Here is an 18,244-nt window from a genome sequence, read left to right as displayed (position 1 = left end):
CCACTGGAGAGTTAGGGTCCAGCTCACAGGGGGCCTAATCTGTGAAGATGGGGTGTGGGTACAGGCTGACTCCTACTTTTGGTTCCTCTGCCGCTTCCTCTGAGCCTCTCCCATCCTCGGAAGATTTCGGTGTATTTGTGTGCGTCTGAGAGGCAGGGGTCCCAACAGCAAGGCTGGCCTGAAACCTTTACCCAGGTTTACCACTGGAGGCAGTAGAGAGCGAGAGAGCCGACGCTCTAGGCTGTCCTCCTGTTCTCTATGACAGCGGCGCAATTTGCCGACGATTCGGGACTTCCGGCGCGGGAGTCTCCTGGACCTGCCGTCCCGCGCTCCGATCGGTGGTCTGCAGATCCGAGAGGGTGCTTGAGTCCGGGGTGGGCCAGGGCAGGCGGTGCCGGACTCGGGGTGCAAGAGAAGCAGGTGGAGCCTGTGAGGCCTCGTCCCTCCTGGGCTTATTGTCTGCAGCCACGCGAAGCATGCCGGGAGCCTTGGGCTTCCCTTCTTTTTGAAAGCCCCGCATGTGTTGGGAGTACCCGCCTCTGGGAGGACAGCCCTCTTCCTCCACGATTTGGACCCAGTTTCTGTTCTTCTGGGGCATTAACAAGACCCAAAGGTGCGCGTTAGGACCCCACCTGTCCAAGCCTGACCCCATCTCAGAATCCAAGCCTATACGTTACCCTTGACCTTATCATCCTGACTTGACCACACCTTGTTAGGCCCCACCTGGAACCTGATTTGCTCTCACGCCGGCTGTGACCTCTGGCCCCATTCACCTTGGATCCTTCCAGACCGCCAGCGACCTGCACCCCCACCTTGCCGTTGTGCCGGGTACCCTGCGCGCCCCAGCCATGCGCGGAAAGCTGCTGCCGATGGCTGGCCTCTACCTGGTCCAGGGCCTGCCCTATGGGTTGCAGTCTGGCCTGCTGCCCGTGCTGCTGCGGGCCCGTGGCCTCTCGTTGACGCGCGTGGGACTGGCCAAAGGGCTTTATGCACCGTGGCTGTTCAAACTGGCGTGGGCCCCACTAGTGGATACAAGGGGGTCTCCACGGGCCTGGCTGGTGCTCAGCACGGCTGCGCTGGGCATCGTGTGTGGGTTGCTAGCAGTGTTGCCTCCAGCTGAGGCCGGCCAGGTTGGACTGCCCGCCACTACCGCAGTATTGCTCCTGTTGCTGAACTTGGGAGCGGCTGTGCAGGATGTGGCCCTGGACGCCCTAGCTGTGCAGCTCCTGGAGCCCGCCGAGCTGGGCCCTGGCAACACGGTGCAGGTGGTTGCCTACAAGTTGGGAGCAGCACTGGCAGGGGGTGGGTTGCTGGCTCTGGTGCCCGCCCTCTCCTGGCCCCTGCTCTTCGTGCTCCTGGCTGCTTCCTATTTGCTGGCCTCTGCACTGGCCTGGGCTGCACCAGCCCTACACCAGCTGCCACAGCCCCAGCCCTCAGAGCCACGCCCACGCCCTCAGCACCACCTGCAAGCCCTACTGGCTGTGCCTGGGACCCTGTGGCTGGCTGGCTTTGTGTTCACCTACAAGCTGGGTGAGTGAGGTGTTGAACCAGGCGACACCAAGCTGGAGCTCGAGGCTATGTCAAGTGGGTCCCCAGGAGCCCACTTGTAGGGCTGCCCTTCCCAGTGCTTAGGGTACAACCTGCAGGTGAACCCAGGACTCTGCAGCTAGGCCTCTACTGTTCGCTAGCCCCAGGTCTTGCTGGGGCTGCTCTGTCTTGAGCTCGGCCATGAAGCCCTATTGGCTTCAAGACTACTTGCCTGCTGTGGCTAGGACCTGGACCGAGGAAGGGGACAGAGGCGGGCGGGGACCTAGCTGGGCGGAACAGGAATGGGGGTGGGAAGAGGGGGGCAGGCTCGCGGTGCCCTAATCACCCTTTCCCCCAGGTGAGCAGGGTGTTGGCAGCTTGTTCCCGCTTCTCCTGCTGGACCATGGCGCCTCTGCCCAAGAGCTGGGGCTGTGGAGTGGCATGGGAGCTGTGGCCTGTTCCATCGCTGGCTCTTCCCTGGGCGGAGCCCTGCTAGCCAGGCACCGGTGAGCCCCCAGCTCCCTTCCCCCTCCCATCCTGCCCACTCATCCTTCCCCCTGACTGCACACCCCCTCCCCCTCAGGCAGCCATTGCCCCTTCTGAGGCCAGTGCTAAATCTCCGCTTGGGAGGCCTGGCCTGCCAGACTGCCCTGCTCTTCTGCTTGGATGCCTTGGGGACCGATGTGAGCCCTGGCACCGTCCTGAAAGGTGAGGGCCGGCTAGCCATGGGGGGCTTGGAGTCCTGGGCCCCACCAACTTCCACTCTCCCTGCAGGGATGGCCTTGTTGAGTCTGTGTGTGCAGCACTTCCTGGGAGGCCTGGTCACCACTGTCACCTTCACCCTGATGATGCGTTGCAGTCAGCTTGCCCCCAGCGCCTTGCAGGTAAGGGGGTGGGTGGGGCCGTGGGGTGGCTGGCTGTGTGCTCCCGGGCCCTGATGGCCCCTCTCGCTCGCTCTAGGCCACACACTACAGCTTCCTGGCCACCCTGGAGCTGCAGGGGAAGCTGCTGCAGGGCACACTGGCTGGCGCACTAGCCGACGGGCTGGGGCTGCGGCCCTGCTTCTCTGTCTTCCTGGCTCTTGCAGCTGTGCCCACTGTCTACCTGGGCTTGGCGCCCGGCTCCCTGAACCTATAATCAATAAATCCAAGCATGCTAGGACCTTCCTCAGTCTGTGCAGCACGTGAAGCTGTTACTGGAAAGCGGGTCCTTGGAGTCAAAAGGATGACTTTTATTCTGCATTCTTTGGGTCCACTTGTCTCCCCTAACCCTCCTAGCAGGCTTTGCCCGGGGTGCTCAGTTACCCTGGCCAGGGCTGCCAACTTCACACCTCTGCCCAGAGCACAGCAGGTGATCAGCGGCCCCACAGCAGCAGCTCCTCGGTGGCCAGCTGCATCAGGGCGTGGAAGTTCACGTGCAGGTACTTCCTCCAGAAGCGCCGGTCCCGCCCATACACCTGGGCTGGGTAGCAGGGGCTTCCTGGTCCAGTGGGCAGGCAAAGAGGAGCCGTGAGGTCTTGTGGCTGGTTCTGGCCCCCACCCATGCCACAGCAGGGCCAGGACCTCAGCCCCTCACCGATGCCATGAAAGATGCGGGCCACAGCCCTGCTGGAAAACTTCTCCTCTGGCCACAGGAACAGGAGCTGGCGGATGTCCTGGCGGATCTGGTTCTCCCAGTCCTGGAGCTAGGGCAGGGTGGGTAAGAAGGCCTCCCTGAGGTCTGCAGTGTGCCCCACGCTGCTGGCTGCCTAGGGTCTCCCCTCTGGCTACAGATGCGCTGCCTCAGTTCCTCTCACCGGGGAGGGTCTCCCCTCTGGCTACAGATGCCCTGCCTCAGTTCCTCTCACCGGGGAGGGTCTCCCCTCTGGCTACAGATGCCCTGCCTCAGTTCCTCTCACCGGGGAGGCTGCAGGGGCCTGCTGCACCGTCAGTTCCCTCGCTAACCCCGTTCCGCGCCACGAGCAGCTGGTACTCACTCTGGCCTGCCCTGGCTCTGGGCCCTCCTCCTCCTCCTTGCTCTCCGGCCCCGGCGGCTCCTCCTCCTCCTCAAAGTAGTGTCTGAGCAGGGCCTTGAGCCGGGAGCTGCGCTCGTTGTCCGGCTGCTCCAGGCAGGGTCCGCAGCTGGGGAAGGCCACGCTGGGGGCCGGGGGGCTGTCAGTGCCCAGCCTGGGGCAAGGGGCAAGTACCAGGCACAAGGGTGGGCGGCCCCCATACCTGTGAAAGGCCTGGAAGGTGTGGCGCAGGCGGGCAAGGGCCTCCTGTTCCCGTGCCCGCACACGGCCATGTAGGAACTCACAGAGCTGGTCCTTGTCCTCGGCACTCAGGTCCCCACGGCAGCGCAGGTGGAAGGCCAGCTCCTTGAACTCCACGAGCACCCCTGTGCTCTGCGGAGCCCTGGACCCGGGCTCTTGGTCCCACTGCAGCTGGCGCAGGGCCCGCCGCAGGGAGGCCAGCTCCCAGCCCATGGAGTCTGCCAACTTGACCATATCAAACTCCACAGAGCTGCTGCCACCACCTGTACCCTTGGGTGGCTGCTGGGCCAGACAAGCAGCCACAGGGGGACACCTGTGCCCAGGGTGGGAAGGGTCATGAGACACCGGCCCCTGCCTTCCTGCCCCTCCCGAGTGCAGGCTGTGCTCACCTGAGGGCCAGGGTGCTGAGCTGAGCAGGGCCCCCCGGGCAGTGCAGGCGGCAGTGGGCGTAGGTGGGCAGCAGCAGCTCCAGCCAGCGCTGGGGGTGTAGCTCCAGGTAGCACAGCAAGGTCTCGATGGCTGGTGGCAGAGCAGGGTCAGGGGATGCAGGAGGTCAGGGACAGCCCTGTTCCCGCCCGGCCCGGCTCCTCACCCGCCTGGGGCATGTCCAAAGCCTGCTCTGTTAGCTCCACTGAGAGGGCCCGTGTGTGGCCCAGGCAGCATCTCCTCCACCCAGGGGTTGTGTCCTGGCTGCTGTCCAGCCTGCTCTCTGCTGAGACCACAGCCTGCTTTGTGCTCCCACCGTGCTCCCGGGGCCGCTGGGCACAGGAGCAGGGTGAGAACACCTGTAGCACAAGCCTCTTCACAGCCAGGAAGTCCACGGCGTCGGCGTGCACGTGTCTACGCAGTTCCCGCAGATCCTCCCCCTGCACAGAGCAGAATGAAGAGGGAGGGGAGGAGGAGCACACCCTGTGTCGGGGAGGGTACGGAGGCAGCACCAACCTGCGGGTGCAGGAAGAGGTGGCAGTGAGCGGGCTGCCCATCACGCCCAGCCCGGCCCACGGCCTGCACGTAGCTCTCGAAGCTTGGGGGCAGCCCCAGGTGCAGCACAGCCCGCACGTCTGGCCGGTCCAGCCCCATCCCGAAGGCCACTGTGGCCACCACCACACGCAGCCGGCCCTGCATGAAGGCCTGCTGTACTCGCTGTCGCTCCCGGCTGCACATGCCAGCATGATAGGCTTCAGCCACAGCCTCGGGAGCGCCACCTGGGGAGGGAGACAGTGGGTGGGATGGAGCTGACGCTGGGGTCACGTGGGCCTGAGCCTGCCCAGGGCCGAGTTCTGAGACACAGGGCCGTACCCAGGCAGGTGCGGAGGAGGGTGGCGACCCGCTCTGTGTCCTCGCGCCTGTTGCAGTAGACGATGACAGAGTCCAGGGTGCGGAACCGGTCCCCCTGCAGCAGCGTCACGAGGGCCTGGGGGGGGGATGGTAGTCAGCAGGAGCCCCAGGGGAGGGGGCTGGGGGGCACCCCTGGCGTGCACAGCCCTACCTTCTCAGGGTCTCTGTCCATGGACACAGAGAGGTGCAGGTTGGCGGGGATGGTGGCTGGAAGTGCACTGGGGCCTGGCCCTTCAACCATGCCCAGGTGCTGGGCCACGTCGTGGGCAGTGCTGCGAGAGGCAGTGGCTGTGAGGCCCAGGAAGCAGCGCACGCCCATGTGTTCCCGCAGTACCTGCCAAGTACAGGGGTGAGGCCCTGCCCCCCAGGCCCGCCCAAACACCTCCACCCCTCAAGGAAGCGGCCTCACCTTGCAGACGCGTAGGTAGCAGGGCCGGAAATTGTGGGACCACTGTGAGAGGCAGTGTGCCTCATCGATACAGGCGAAAGCCACGGGTGGCAGCTGGGAGGCCTTGGGTAGGCAGGCATGGCCCCCCACCTCAGCCCCTGTTAGCGCCTCCGGTGACAGCATGAGCACGTGGATCTGGGCCGCCTGCACCTGCAGCAGCAGAACCAGGCAGGGTCGAGGCGGGCAGAGCCCAGGTGCCCCACCCGCCCACCAGCCCTCTCCTGAGGCCAGACCCCTCACCTCCTGTAGAACACCTGCCCGCTGCTTCCTGTTCATGCCTGAGTGGAGGCGGGCGGCCTTCAGACCTGGAGGCAGGCCTGACACCTGCAGGCAGGAGCCCACCCATCATGGCCTGTCCCTGTCCTCCTCCTTCTCCAGATACCTCCTCTGGGGACAGAAGACCTGGACCAGGACCTTGGGTCCTTAGACTGAGTGTCCAGAAATTCTGTGGGTGCGGGCAGACCTGCTGTATCGGCTCACAGGCCACTGGGGTGTGCTGCCATTGGGCCAAAGACAGCTGGGGCAAACGCAGGAAGTAGCAGTCCCCACACACCTGGTCGTCCATGAGTGCCAGCAGCGGGGAGACAACTATCGTGAAGCAGGGGCTGCGCCGGGCATAGAGCAATGCTGGGAGCTGGTAGCACAGGGACTTCCCGGCGCCCGTGGGCAGCACCAACAGAGTGGAGATGCCTGAGGCGACCAGGAGTCAGTAGGAGGTCTGCCTGCACTGTTCCCATGACCCCACCTGACCCTGGCCCCTGGTTCACCTGACAGGATTCGCATGACCGCCTGTTCTTGCCCAGGCCGGAAGGTTTGGTGCCCCAGTTGCCCCAGGGCCTGGAACACCTCAGGTGGGGTCTCTGGGAAGACAGACATCCGTTCACTATGGCACTCAGATGCTCTCCTACCTCCACAAAAGACTGGGCTGTGGCCTCTGCTCACCTGCTACCTGCCCAGAGGGCCCTGGTTGGTAGAGTGGGGGCACTGTGGGGATTGAGTGGGACTCCACGGACCCCAGTAGCTCAGGCCTGGCGGGTGCACTGTCCTTACCCACTGGGAAGATAGCAAAGGGGTAGGCTTGAGAACTGACACAGCTGGGCTGCTCCCCACTGTAGCCCCGACTCACCAGGGAGTCTGCAGTGGGCAGCCCCTGTCTTCCGGGCCACTGCCTCCAGCGTGGGCAGGGGCTGTGCACCTTTGCCTCTGCTGCTTTCCTCCAGGGCTACAGCAGATTCTGGGCCCAGGTGGGAAGCAGGTCACCGACACCCAAACCAAACTCATTGCCGTCGAGTCAGAGCCAACTTACAGTGACCCCTGCTTGGGTTTCCGAGGCAGTAGCATTACGAAAGTAGATTGCCCGATCTTTTTTCCGAGGAGTGGCTGGTGGGTTTGAACCACCAGTGTCCTGGTTAGCAGTGAGATGTCTTAGGCACTATGCCATCAGAGCTCCCAGAGAACAGGTAGGACCTCTTATTTAGATCAAAAACACTCTCTCCTCTTTCATAAAGAACAAAGTGTTCCTTCAAACTGACCTGTCCACAGGCAGGGCCTCCCTGGCTGGGGGCACTGGGAAGCCCAGTGGCCAAGCTGCCCACAGCGGAAGCATGAGTCCTTGACTGGGGCCCTGGGCCGGCTGCCCCCAAAACACTCTTTCTTCTGCCGCTTCTGTTTCCACATCTGGAGGTACGGGACAGTCACGATGGTGCACATGGGGAGAGACACCCTCCCCCACCTCACAAGGGCACACACAAAGAGGGCACCCTGCCTATATCACCTGCTTTCGGAGATGAGTGCCCCGTAGGGCTGGGCCCCGAACGTAGCGTTTCTGCTTTAGGTTGAGCCTGACGTAGTTACCACCTTCCTGGAAAACAGACCTGAAAGAGTTGTCAGGGTAAGCTGTGCCCCTGAGCCTGCCCACCAGGCTTAACTTGGAAGCACCCTACCTGGTGGCCTAAGCCAGGTACCTGGGTGTTGCAACACTGTGGCAGCGCCGAGACGACTGCTGCCCCATAGGCTCCTCCAGTGGGTCTTCCTCAGGTTCTGTGGTCCCAGCGTTCTTACTCTGGGCTTCCACATGGCTGCTGCCCCACTGTGAAGGGGACCCCCCAGGGTTCGGTCTCTGCTCCTCACTGGGCTGGGTGCTCCATCCACTGTTGTTGGCTTCCAGCAGCACTGGAGCCTGGAGGCCATGGCAGGCACCAGGGGTGGCCAGCACACCTGGGCTCAGAGGCTGGGATCCCTCACCAGGGCTACATAGCCCCTCTGTGCCCAAGCCAGGCCCACAGGCCTCAGGAGTCCCCAGCAGCTTTGGGGCTCCATCGTGACATCGCTGCAGCCAGCCAGGGTCCAGAGAGTTCAGTCGCTGACTCCGGGATAACTGTAACTGCTGAAGCCGGGCTGGCTGCAGCTGGGGTCCAGGACACTGAGGGGGCACCGGGCTGAGTCCTGGAGAAGCAGGGGCAGCCTCTGTGTCTGGCAGCCCCAGAGCAAGAGTCTCAGACGAGGGTCTTCCCGGAAGCCGAGGTATGCGGCCCAGGGCTGGCTCTGCCTGGGAGGAGGGCACACCACCAAGCAGCTCAAGCCCTCAGCTGCCGCAGGCTCTGAAAACTGCTCCAGGGCGCCCACCCACCCTCTGTGATGGGGCTCCAGCAAAGCTGAGACAGAAAGGAAGCTCAGGGGGTCTGCGGTTAGTGCCTGGGTGTGTGTGCGTGTTAGGGGGTGCTTGCCTCCTGCCCGCGCCCCTCACCTGCAGGGCGCCCTGTAGATTGGCCTTGAGCCTCTTCCCGTAGTCCCGCACAGATCCTTGGGTGCTGGGCACAGCGGTAGGGAGTGGACTCCAGGTTGCGGCCCGGTTCAGGTGAGGCCCCCAGCAGCTGGGTTCCGGAGCCTACAAAAGAAGATGATGAGGAACCTGGCACAGAGGAAAGCTGGGAACCGACAAGGGACAGAGGTTTCAGCGCCGCAGGAACCCGACAACCCTCCTCCACACCCTCACGTGGGAAAGAGCAGATATACCTCCTGGGTCGCCGCGAGAGCTCCCTGCTCAGGGATGCGGGGCCGGACGCCGCCCGCCTGTCCCAGGACATGCTTGAGGACGCGGTACTCCCGATAGAGTGCTGAGCAGGCGGAGAGGGATTAGGGTCCGGCCGGCCCGCAGGCCCCTCCGCCCGGGCCAGACCCTATGCTCACCCTGGGTCTCCTCGGGCGCCGCCGCCACGTCCGCCTGCGGAGGGAGCACGTCAGCTCCGGGCCGTGCCCTCTGCCCGCCCCTGCCCTCGCCCCGGGCAGCACGCACCTTGCCGGGCCGCCGCTCGTGCCGCTCCCGGAACGCGCGCTCCCACGCCTGTAGCCGCGTCCGCACATCTCGCAGCCGCTCCATAGCGGTCCCGCGCTCGCACCTCCGGACGGCGGCGCCGGGCCGGCCAGCGAGCCAATGAGGACGCTCGGCAGGGGCGGGGACGGGGTTCTCAACCAATCCGCGGGCCGCTTCGAGGCTGCCAATGGGAGGCGTTGACGTCATCGTGGCGCGCAGTGCGCGGCGGGTCTGGGTGGGGCACGAGGACAGCTTGGCGGCGCCGGCGGCAGTGGCGGCTGCTGCGGGGCTGGTGAGGCGCGGGCGTCGGGCTCGCGGACGCGGCGGGTGCAGAGGAGGGAGCTGGGCGGCCAGGGCCCGCCAGCGTTGCCTGGTGCGAGAGCGGGACGCGGGCGGCCGGGGCCTTCCTGCACAGGGTGCTCGAGGCCCGGAGTGGGAGCCCAGCGGGGTTGGGGTGGGCCTGGGCGTCCCGCGCAGGGCCCCGGAGACGTCCGGGCAAGGCGAGGCGACGCAGCCCGGTGTGCGGAGCAGGTGGCACATGGGCGGGCGCAGGCAGCGCCGCAGAGGGGCGTCGATGCAGCACTCCCCGAGGCTCGAGGCCTGCAGGAGCCGGCGGGGGCGTCTTCAGGAGAGCCCGCTCCGAGGCGTTCCTGTGCAGAACGGCGGGAGGGAGCCGGGGATGTTGCGCAGGAGGCCCCGCCCACGATGGCCAGCCTGGCGGCTGTTGCTGCCTTCCGAACAGGTGCTCGGTTGGTTTGTTGTGCCAGAGTAAGGTATGAATTGTTTCCGGGCGGTCTGTTTACAGGCCGAGGGCTGGCGTCTGGGGTTTTTGCGGAGCCCGCGCCTGAGTATTTACTGGTGTGGAGAAGACAGCAGGAGTGGGGGCCCTGGGGCCGCACGATGCCCTGGCTGTGCGCTCAGCTGTGTAGGCTTCGGTAAGGCCTGCGTCTGAGCTTTGCAGTCTGGTGCACGAGGGTGCTGACGCCCGACTCCCAGCGCCTTCCGGGCAGTTTTCAGCACCAGGTGCGTGGCACACTGTGAATGTGTCTGTCGATGCTGCCGTGCGCATTCTCTCAGCTCAGTGCCCCATCCACAGTTGGTTCTGCCCCGTTTGAGAAACCCTTGGCCTGAAGCTTTCTGAACCCTGTGGTTTTGAGGCTTGGTTCCCAGAGCACAGGAAGACGTGGGGGTGCCGTGCGGGCGGTGCGGGCTGGTGGCTTCCCTTGCCATAGGCCTCCAGATGTCTCCATGCTTGCCCACACTCTGGAGACCGTGGTTACAGCTGGTGCTGAGGGCTTGGGGTTTGCAGGCTGTGGTGTGCTGGCCGTGTCTTGCCTCTGTCCCCTTTCTGGTGGTCTTTATTAAGCTGTAGGAGTGTGTGCCTAGATTCTCTCTGCCACTCCTCCTAGCACTGACACAGGTGCCAGTGTTCCTGTGTTGGGGTAGGGGATCTGGGTTTTCTTCCGTTTTGGAGGCAGGAGGGACTCCTGAAAAACGACTTTGACTTGAGAGGCACTGGTGGTCTGGATGATGAGCCTCAGGAGCAGAGATCTGCTAAAAGCAGGACACAAGCAGGGGGGGGTGCTGCTCGTTCTGTTTGTACACCTTGTGGCCATTTTGTTTCCTTCTGGTTAGCAGTCAAATGCCTTAGGCACTACGCCTCCAGATCTCCTCCACTCCGCTCCGGGAAGCCGAAGAACGGGGTGTGGTCTTGTTCCTATTCCTGCTCTATCCTGCCCAGTGCTGGTGTGTGCAGCAGCCCCCACCACGCGCCAGCTTTGTGCCAGGCAGCATGGCAGTGGCTGGGGTCCCTCTCCTGAAGCCCCTTCTCCTGCAGGTGGCCGCCCCCCGGCCCAGCGCCATGTACACACTGGTGTTCCTAAGCACGAGGCAGGTGCTCCAGTGCCAGCCAGCTGCCTGCCAGGCCCTGCCGCTGCTGCCACGTGAGCTCTTCCCGCTGCTGTTCAAGGTGGCCTTTATGGACAAGAAGACAGCAGTGCTGCGGGAGCTGGTCCACAGCTGGCCCTTTCCGCTGCTCAGTTTCCAGCAACTGCTGCAGGAGTGCGCCCACTGCAGCCGTGCCCTGCTACAGGAGCGGCCCAGCACCGAGAGCGTGCAGGCCGTGATCCTGGGGCTGACTGCCCGGCTCCACAGCCCAGAGGCTGAGGACGGCACGCAGCCCCTCTGCAGGTAGAGGCCCACGTGAGGTACAGGCTGTGACAGGTGGGGCTGGGAGCACGAGGAGGATCCTCTGAGGAGGTTCTAGGGTGGGATCCTGAGGCTAGTGCGAGTTCAGCGTAGGACGGAGCACATTGCTTCTCTCAAGGTGCCTGGTGGGGGGCATAGGGCCCTGTGCCCACCTACCTCAGCCTCCTTCCCCCAGGAAGCACGTGCTGCGTGTGCTGGACATGACAGGCCTCCTGGATGACGGCGTGGAGCAGGACCCCGGAACCATGAGCATGTGGGACTGCACAGCAGCTGTGGCTCGCACCTGCATTGCCCAGCAGCAAGGGGGCACTGTGGAACCAGGGCTGGCGCCTACTCCTGTGGAAGTTCGCGTGGACCTGCGTGTGAACCGGGCCTCCTATGCATTCCTGCGGGAGGCGCTCCGAAGCAGTGTGGGCAGCCCGCTACGCCTCTGTTGCCGTGACCTACGGGCTGAGGATCTGCCCATGCGCAACACAGTGGCCCTGCTCCAGCTCCTGGACGCGGGCTGCCTGCGGCGTGTGGACCTGCGCTTCAACAACCTGGGCCTCCGTGGCCTGTCAGTCATCATCCCGCATGTGGCCCGCTTCCAGCACCTGGCTAGCCTACGGTTGCACTATGTGCATGGAGACTCCAGACAGCCCTCTGTGGATGGCGAGGACAACTTCCGTTACTTCCTGGCTCAGATGGGACGCTTCATCTGCCTGCGGGAGCTCAGCGTGGGCTCTTCCCTACTCTCAGGGCGGCTGGACCAGCTGCTCAGGTGAGCCGGCCCCTCCCCCACTGGGCCTTTCCCTGTCCTTCCTGGAGGTGACCCCCTGCCCCCGTGTCTCCTGCAGCACCCTGCAGAGCCCCCTGGAGAGCCTGGAACTGGCCTTCTGTGCCCTGCTGCCCGAGGACCTGCGCTTCCTGGCCCGGAGTGTCCACGCTGCCCACATCAAGAAGCTGGACCTGAGCGGCAATGACCTGTCTGGCAACCAGCTGGTGCCCTTCCAGGGACTTTTGGAGGCAGCAGCGGCTACGCTGCTGCACCTGGAGCTGACCGAGTGCCAGCTGGCTGACACCCAGCTACTAGCCACACTCCCAGCCCTGACTCGCTGTGCTAGGCTCCGCTACCTCGGCCTCTATGGGAACCCGCTGTCCATGGTGGGCCTCAGAGAGCTGCTGCGGGACTCAGCAGCCCAAGCTGAGCTGCGCACCGTGGTGCACCCCTTTCCTGTGGACTGCTACGAGGGTCTGCCCTGGCCACCACCTGCCTCCGTCCTACTGGAGGCCTCCATCAATGAGGAGAAGTTTGCCCGCGTGGAGGCTGAGCTGCACCAACAACTCCTGGCTTCAGGCCGTGCGCATGTTCTCTGGACCACAGACATCTATGGGCGCCTGGCTGCGGACTACTTCAGCCTGTGACTGCCAGCTTTGCTTACGATGGCTGTCCTGAGATCGGGTCAGGCAGAGCCATTTCCGGGACCCTGCTGAAGTCTTCAGGACCCGTTTGGAGAATACTCGTCTCAGGTTTCCTGCAGGGTCTGTCTTGCTCCTGTCCATGCCTGCAGCATTTGTCATGGTGTGGCCTTGACCTGAAGCCTGCAGTAGCTCTGCCCAGTTTGACTGTACTTGTCTGCCCTCCTGGGATCCCAGCTGTAAGCATCCCAGGTTTTCTCTCTAGACTTCCCAGCCCCTTCCCAAGAGCAAGTGCACTGAGGGTGAGACTGGGTCAGGTCCCCTGCATTCTAGACTCTGCCAGCTTGCCATAGCCTGATGTCTAGGAGATGGAGGTGTCTTGTGCTGCTTCAACTGACCTTAGCAGCTGGGCTCTGGGGTGCAAGGGTGCTAACAAGGTGCAGATGTGCAGTGTGTCTGGAACCCGACTCTGTACTGCTTTTGTCCTAATTAGCTGATTGAATTGCTGTGCCCAGCAGGCCACTGGGCAGCTGCTGCCCGCCAGCCTCTGGCCCCAGCTTTCCCCAGGAACCCTGCCTCCCACCAGTCCCTCTCTGTTCCTCAGTCTGGGCAACCCCACAGCCCCTGTTCCTCCACCTTTGGGAGACCCCACAGTAGGAGAGGCTATGCAGGGGCATAGTTGGGTCTTCGCAGAGCAGGATCTGCTGGGCAGATCTGGGAGGGTCTCTGGGGTATTGGGGAATGCCCCGGCCACCCATCCATTTCCAACTTGTAGGACTCGGCTGTCTCTGCAAACCCTGCGTCTGCGGTCCTGGAGCGGAGTGGGGGTGATCCGGTGGGTGGAACGGCTTCTCTGGCCCTCAAGAGACCCGGCCCCTGCCCTTTTCACCCCGCGGCCCTTCAGACAAGGCTCGGCGCACACCACAGCTTCCACCCTTTACTGGCCTGCGCGTTAGCGCATGCGCAAGGTCGGGCCGGCCAATCCCCGGGGCCCGCCGGACACGTCATCAGCGCGCGGCGGCCCGCGGCCTCAGCAGTGGATCTCGTAGGCGACCGGCGGCGGGAGCAGGAGACCCTGTGCGGGCCCGAGTGCTGCGCCCTCGGCGGGGGTGCGGTCCGCAGGCGCCTCTGCCGCCGGCCCCTCGGTGAAAAGGGGCTTGGAGCGATCGATGACGAACATCTCGTGGCCCCGCTCGTCGCGGAGCTCCTCGAGCTGAGCGAAAGTGCAGGGCCCGTCGGAGTAGTCGTTGACGAACAGCACGCCCTCCCCCGGGGGCCCCGCCGCCTTTTTCCGCTTGCGCCGCTTTCGGCAGATCATGGTCGCCAGCAGCAGTGCCGTGAGCGCGAGCAGCGCGATGCCCGCCGCGATGCCCGTCTGTGTGGCCAGGCCCAGGGCGCGGAAGGCCATGCTGCCGGCTTCGTACAGGGGCTCATGGCTGACTGGGCCGGCAGCCAGGGGCGGCGGGGGCGCTGGCAGCCGCTGCTGCTGAGACACGTTGACCAGAAGCTGGAAGGGTACGCGGGCGGCGCCGCCGGCGTTGGAGGCCTCGCACACGTACTTGCCCGCGTGGGCCAGAGTGATGTTAGTCAGGAACAGCATGCCGCTGCCCGTGTCGGAGGCTCCGTGCCCGCCCAGGCTGGGCGTCCCACCCGCTGGATGAGCCTGGGTCTGCTGCCGGCCCTCGCGAAGCTGGCTGACCTTTCTCCAGGTGACCAGGGGCTGCGGGTAGCCGGAAGCCTGGCAGGCTACCCGCAGGTCCTCGCCCAGATTGGCTGTGATCTCCAGCGGCTCCACATGCACAGACGGCGGGATGCAAATGAGGCTACTGCCAGATACCTCCAGGAGACTCTGAAGGGCCAGGCGCGGGGGCTCTGCACACACCAGCTTCTTGTCCCTGGAGCTGAGCAGCCGCTGGCCCCCCTCCTTGATCCAGGCGCCCAGCCAGTGCAGGGCGCAGTCACAGCGCCACGGGTTCTCTGCGGGCAGGGGGGGGGGGGGGGGCTGGGCTCAAGGGTAGCCCCAGAGCACGGGCTGTGCAGTTGGGGTCTGTTGCCCAGGGCAAGAACGCTGCTGCAGCTCCTTGACCTCCCACCAGCTTCCTCACATACCCTAGAGCCTGGCACTCCTTAGACAGCAGGCTCCTTGAGGGAGGGCAGGTACCTCCCCTCCCTTCTGGTTTCGGATACCACTCTTCAAGTGTCTGAAAAAATCCCTGCTCCTCTGAAGTTCCAGACCCCCCCTAAGTCCCACTTTCAGGAACATCAGTGTCCACACAGACGTCCCACCCAGCACGGGAACCTTGCAATCCTGCTGCCCTGTCTCTCTGTATGTCTGTCTGTCTCGTTCTTGCCTCTTTGCTTTCCTGGCCCCATAGCTGGCCATTCACTTCTCCCACTGGCTTGTTGGACTCCCGTCTTTCAGTCTTCCGGTCAGAAATCCCTGAGCTGTGTTTCTACAGCTCCCCTAGTGCCGATGTGCGGTGGCCTTCCCTTTTGCTTCCTAACTAATGTTCTGTGGCTCAGCCATTGTGGCCAGAGTGCCTGCACACCTGGGCCTCCTCCTCTGCTCCACCACTGTGCCCAAGTAGAGACCCTTGCCTGAGACCCCTGTGCCTGCAGAGGGAGGTACCTGTGAGGCGCAGGACCTGCAGGCTGGCCAGGGGCCTCAGGGTCTCCCGGCTGATGGTACCCAGCTGGTTCCTACTGAGGTCCAGCAGGGCCAGTGAGGAGAGCCCAGCCAGGGCCTGGTCTTCTAGCAGCTCAATGCTGTTTTCTTGCAGGTGCAGCTCCTGCAGGCGCTGAGGGAGAGACTGGTAATCAGGGAAGGGGCCCAGGCCCCAGGCTCCCCCATCCACCCTGCAGATTGTAGCTCCGGCTAGAGCCAGAGTCCGCGCTAGGTTGGGGCCTGCATTTCTGCCCTTCACTGCGCCACCCCTGCAGGGCAGTTGGCAGCACCGAAGAACCCCTGCCCCTCTCGGTCCCGCTCACCGGCAGATGCAGGAAGGTGAAATCCAACAGTCGGGCCAGCTGGTTGTTCGCCAGGTAGAGTACGCGCAGCTGGGCCAGGCCGGCGAATGCACCGCTGCGCAAGCCGCGCAGCCGATTGCCTGTGAGCGCGAGCTCGAGCAGTCGCGGCTGTGCGCGGAAGGCGCCGGCCTCCAGGGCGCGCAGGCTGTTGTTATGCAAGTAGAGGTGACGTAGGGCAGCCAGCGGCGCCAGCGCGCCCGGCTCCAGGCGCGCGATGCTGTTGTCCTGCAGGAACAGCGTCTGCGGGCGACCAGAGGGTGTTTATGTCGTTGCAGGGTCACCTTTGCCAGCCGGGCGCCCTCCCTCCAGATTTGGGCCCCTCCGCCCGTATCCGGGCGACTCCGCCGCCGCTCACCTGCGTGCCTGGCGGGATTCCGGGCGGGATGGCGCGTAGCCGCAGGGCGCCGCACTCCACCGTGGCGCTGTAGCAGCGACAGGCGGCCGGGCAGCCGGCGGCGCGTGGCGGGAACCCGGGTAGCGGCGGCAGCAGCAGCAGCAGCAGTAGTAGTGCGTGCGCCCCCGGGGCCATCTCCCGCGGGACCCGCCGCGGGCTACAAAGCTGCGGCCTCCCTCGGGCCGCTCCTGAAACACAGCGGGCACACGGGCCCTAACATTTGGGTACCCACACCCTGCGTCCAATTTTTTAAAGTTACGTGTCATCTGAAGGAACGGATAAACAACATTCTTTATTCTCCTCTCTTGATAAAAACACCATAAACTCCTGGGACACCATTTTCCGAGTTGGAATTCCTAGTGTCCTCAGTCTTGCCTCAGGATGTGGCTGTGGGGACAGTCACTCCAACTCCGTAGCCCTAGCCTCATGCCACCCTACCCTGTGTTGGGAAGCTTCCTGATCCTGGTGTGGTCAGCCTCTCAGCTCAGCCCTACCTCCTGGCAAGGAGCCAATCCTGTCCCTTGAATCTAGAGGGTGAGGGACTGGTGTGGGCACAATTAGGCTGGGAACATGTGGGCAGTGAGTTCCTGGCGGTTATTCCAGTATGGGCAGGGGGGAGGGCAGGCACAGGGCATGAACACCCCGTCTACACAGACTCCCGACCAGAGCCAAGTTCCCTTTAGTGTCCTCAGGACAAGGCCAACGCCCCAACCATGCCGCTGTCCCTGTTCCTATTGCCACCTGACCTTCACTCAGCCTTGACTTCGGTCCCCTGGTCCCAGATCTCGTGCTGTTCCCCTACTGGGGTTCCTGCTGCATTTGTTGGGAACATGGCTAGAGCTGGCCTTAGGGCCAATGGCTACGGGAAGGCCAAGCACAGCTTTCCCTGTCCTTGTGTTTCCCAGGGGGTGAAGCAGTTTAGCTACTTCAGGGAGCTCATTAGGGGTTTAGGGATTAAGTAAAACAATGGGGAAGAATCCAGGGGCCACCAACAGGGTTTCAAGTGCAGCTTCCAGAGTGGGACCTGTGGGCAGTGACCCCCCAGACTGCAGGTGTGTGTGTCTCCAGGGGTAACAGGGCTGACCCTAGAAAGATGGGAAGCCCTGAGCTTAGCTACCTGCACAAACTTAGTTTTAAAGCCAGGGACCTAGCTGAGAAGTGCAGCTCTCTGTAGCTAGGGGCAGCAGGGTGGAGTGTGTGCTGCCCCCCAGCCTGTGGCTGTCCACTGGTCTCCCTAGAGGCTGTGAGTCATGAGGCATCACATGGCCTTGTTGTCTGCTGAAACCTCACTCTAAATTGTAACTCAAGGAATTATACGAAGAAACTAGAGATGAAGTGAAAACAAGCCCAGCAAATAAAGGTTTAATGGAAGTGCTTCGGCCTAGGCAGAAGCAGTTCCCAGGTATCCAGAAGAGTATGGACCCCAAGAAGATGGGACATTCTCTGAACCCCTGGGGTCCATTTTCCCAAGCACAAAGGCTGGCCCAGGGCTCCAGGGCTCCAGGCCTCCAGTGGTCAGGCCTGAGATGGAAAAGCTTCTTGGCCTTCTCCTGGCACTCGGGTGCTGCTGCTGACAGGACGCAGGACTGTGTAGAACGGCCAGCCTGGGGAGTCATGAAGACCCAGTGCCGGGAGGGGGAAGAAGGCCAGTCCAGAAATCCTCTACCCAGCGGACAAACCCCTAATCCGGCAGGCCAGGGGGCGGGGCGCTACGCACAAGACTCAGGGGTGGTTGTCAGCGCGCCCATCTGTGCGCAGGTGGGGAGGGGGGTGGAAGAGAGAAGCCCTGCACCTGCCCTTGCGTGCACTGCATGGCTTCATCTGGTATCTCTGGACAGCTCCTGCGTTGCTGCATGGACTGCCATTGGGACCCCTGCCACCCCCACCTCTGCGCTGATCAGCGCAGCCAGGCCCAGGGCGTGGTTTCAGCGCCTCCCAACCTCCGCCGCGAAGCGCGTCCTTCTCAGTGCGCGCCGGGGTTGGAGCCAGGGCTGTGCCCAATTCCGCCCGCACTGCCCGGTGACCTTGGGTCGGGCACCCCCTCACCTGACGCTCTAGAGGCGCGCGGCTCCCCCGCAGAGCGTGCAGCGACCCCAACCCCGTGGAGCAGCGACGGGGGAGGGGCAGGGGGCAGCGCGCGCATGCGCACTCTGGGCCAGCACCTCCTGCTCGGGCCACCCGGGCCTGACGTCGCGAGCGCAGATCAGTCCGGGAGACGCCTGAAGCCGTGGTGTGGGGGCGAGGGACACGTGGGGGGCCCACGAGCCTTCGCTCTCCACGCAGTCGAGACCCGGCTCTCCGCCCGTCTGCCGGGCCGCGGCAGCACCACGGACAGCGCCG

General features: G+C 64.0%; 5 protein-coding genes across 5 annotated transcripts in view; 2 read left to right on the top strand and 3 right to left on the bottom strand.

Moving 5' to 3' along the window:
- The first annotated feature begins 836 nt into the window (after positions 1 to 836).
- MFSD3 (major facilitator superfamily domain containing 3) lies at positions 837 to 2,664 on the top strand. The gene is made up of 5 exons (XM_007956104.2): positions 837 to 1,530; positions 1,886 to 2,033; positions 2,111 to 2,235; positions 2,302 to 2,411; positions 2,488 to 2,664. The coding sequence occupies exons 1-5, from the start codon at positions 849 to 851 to the stop codon at positions 2,662 to 2,664; spliced, it is 1,242 nt and encodes a 413-aa protein (XP_007954295.1). The 5' UTR covers positions 837 to 848.
- A 217-nt stretch (positions 2,665 to 2,881) lies between these two features.
- RECQL4 (RecQ like helicase 4) lies at positions 2,882 to 8,943 on the bottom strand. Its single transcript, XM_042783010.1, has 22 exons — positions 8,860 to 8,943; positions 8,754 to 8,787; positions 8,580 to 8,680; positions 8,311 to 8,451; positions 7,529 to 8,112; positions 7,339 to 7,438; positions 7,097 to 7,241; positions 6,691 to 6,798; positions 6,507 to 6,617; positions 6,332 to 6,424; positions 6,118 to 6,254; positions 5,805 to 5,888; positions 5,526 to 5,714; positions 5,268 to 5,450; positions 5,019 to 5,192; positions 4,721 to 4,969; positions 4,371 to 4,644; positions 4,168 to 4,297; positions 3,741 to 4,091; positions 3,503 to 3,662; positions 3,103 to 3,211; positions 2,882 to 3,006 (listed from the first exon to the last, which is right to left on the bottom strand). Exons 1-22 carry the CDS (start codon positions 8,941 to 8,943, stop codon positions 2,882 to 2,884), a joined length of 3,666 nt encoding a protein of 1,221 aa, XP_042638944.1.
- Positions 8,944 to 10,738: 1,795 nt separating this feature from the next.
- Positions 10,739 to 12,489, top strand: LRRC14 (leucine rich repeat containing 14). The gene is made up of 3 exons (XM_007956059.2): positions 10,739 to 11,067; positions 11,261 to 11,845; positions 11,922 to 12,489. The coding sequence occupies exons 1-3, from the start codon at positions 10,739 to 10,741 to the stop codon at positions 12,487 to 12,489; spliced, it is 1,482 nt and encodes a 493-aa protein (XP_007954250.1).
- A 1,024-nt stretch (positions 12,490 to 13,513) lies between these two features.
- LRRC24 (leucine rich repeat containing 24) lies at positions 13,514 to 16,039 on the bottom strand. The gene is made up of 4 exons (XM_007956058.1): positions 15,866 to 16,039; positions 15,472 to 15,750; positions 15,113 to 15,281; positions 13,514 to 14,460 (listed from the first exon to the last, which is right to left on the bottom strand). Exons 1-4 carry the CDS (start codon positions 16,037 to 16,039, stop codon positions 13,514 to 13,516), a joined length of 1,569 nt encoding a protein of 522 aa, XP_007954249.1.
- Positions 16,040 to 17,613: 1,574 nt separating this feature from the next.
- CUNH8orf82 (chromosome unknown C8orf82 homolog) overlaps positions 17,614 to 18,244 on the bottom strand; it is a 2,188-nt gene continuing 1,557 nt past the window's right edge. The window contains exons 4-5 of the mRNA XM_007956102.2: positions 17,951 to 18,123; positions 17,614 to 17,652 (exon numbers count right to left, since the gene is read on the bottom strand). Coding sequence (XP_007954293.1) covers positions 17,614 to 17,652; positions 17,951 to 18,123 — 212 coding nt within the window. The remainder of the gene's footprint in view (positions 17,653 to 17,950; positions 18,124 to 18,244) is intronic.

Source organism: Orycteropus afer, unplaced genomic scaffold, assembly GCF_000298275.1.
Source record: "Orycteropus afer afer isolate SDZICR_OR568_19922 unplaced genomic scaffold, OryAfe1.0 scaffold00574, whole genome shotgun sequence".
NCBI lineage: Eukaryota > Metazoa > Chordata > Mammalia > Tubulidentata > Orycteropodidae > Orycteropus > Orycteropus afer.
The sequence above is the reverse complement of the archived record's forward strand: the minus strand, read 5'-3'. Positions and strand labels throughout refer to the sequence as shown.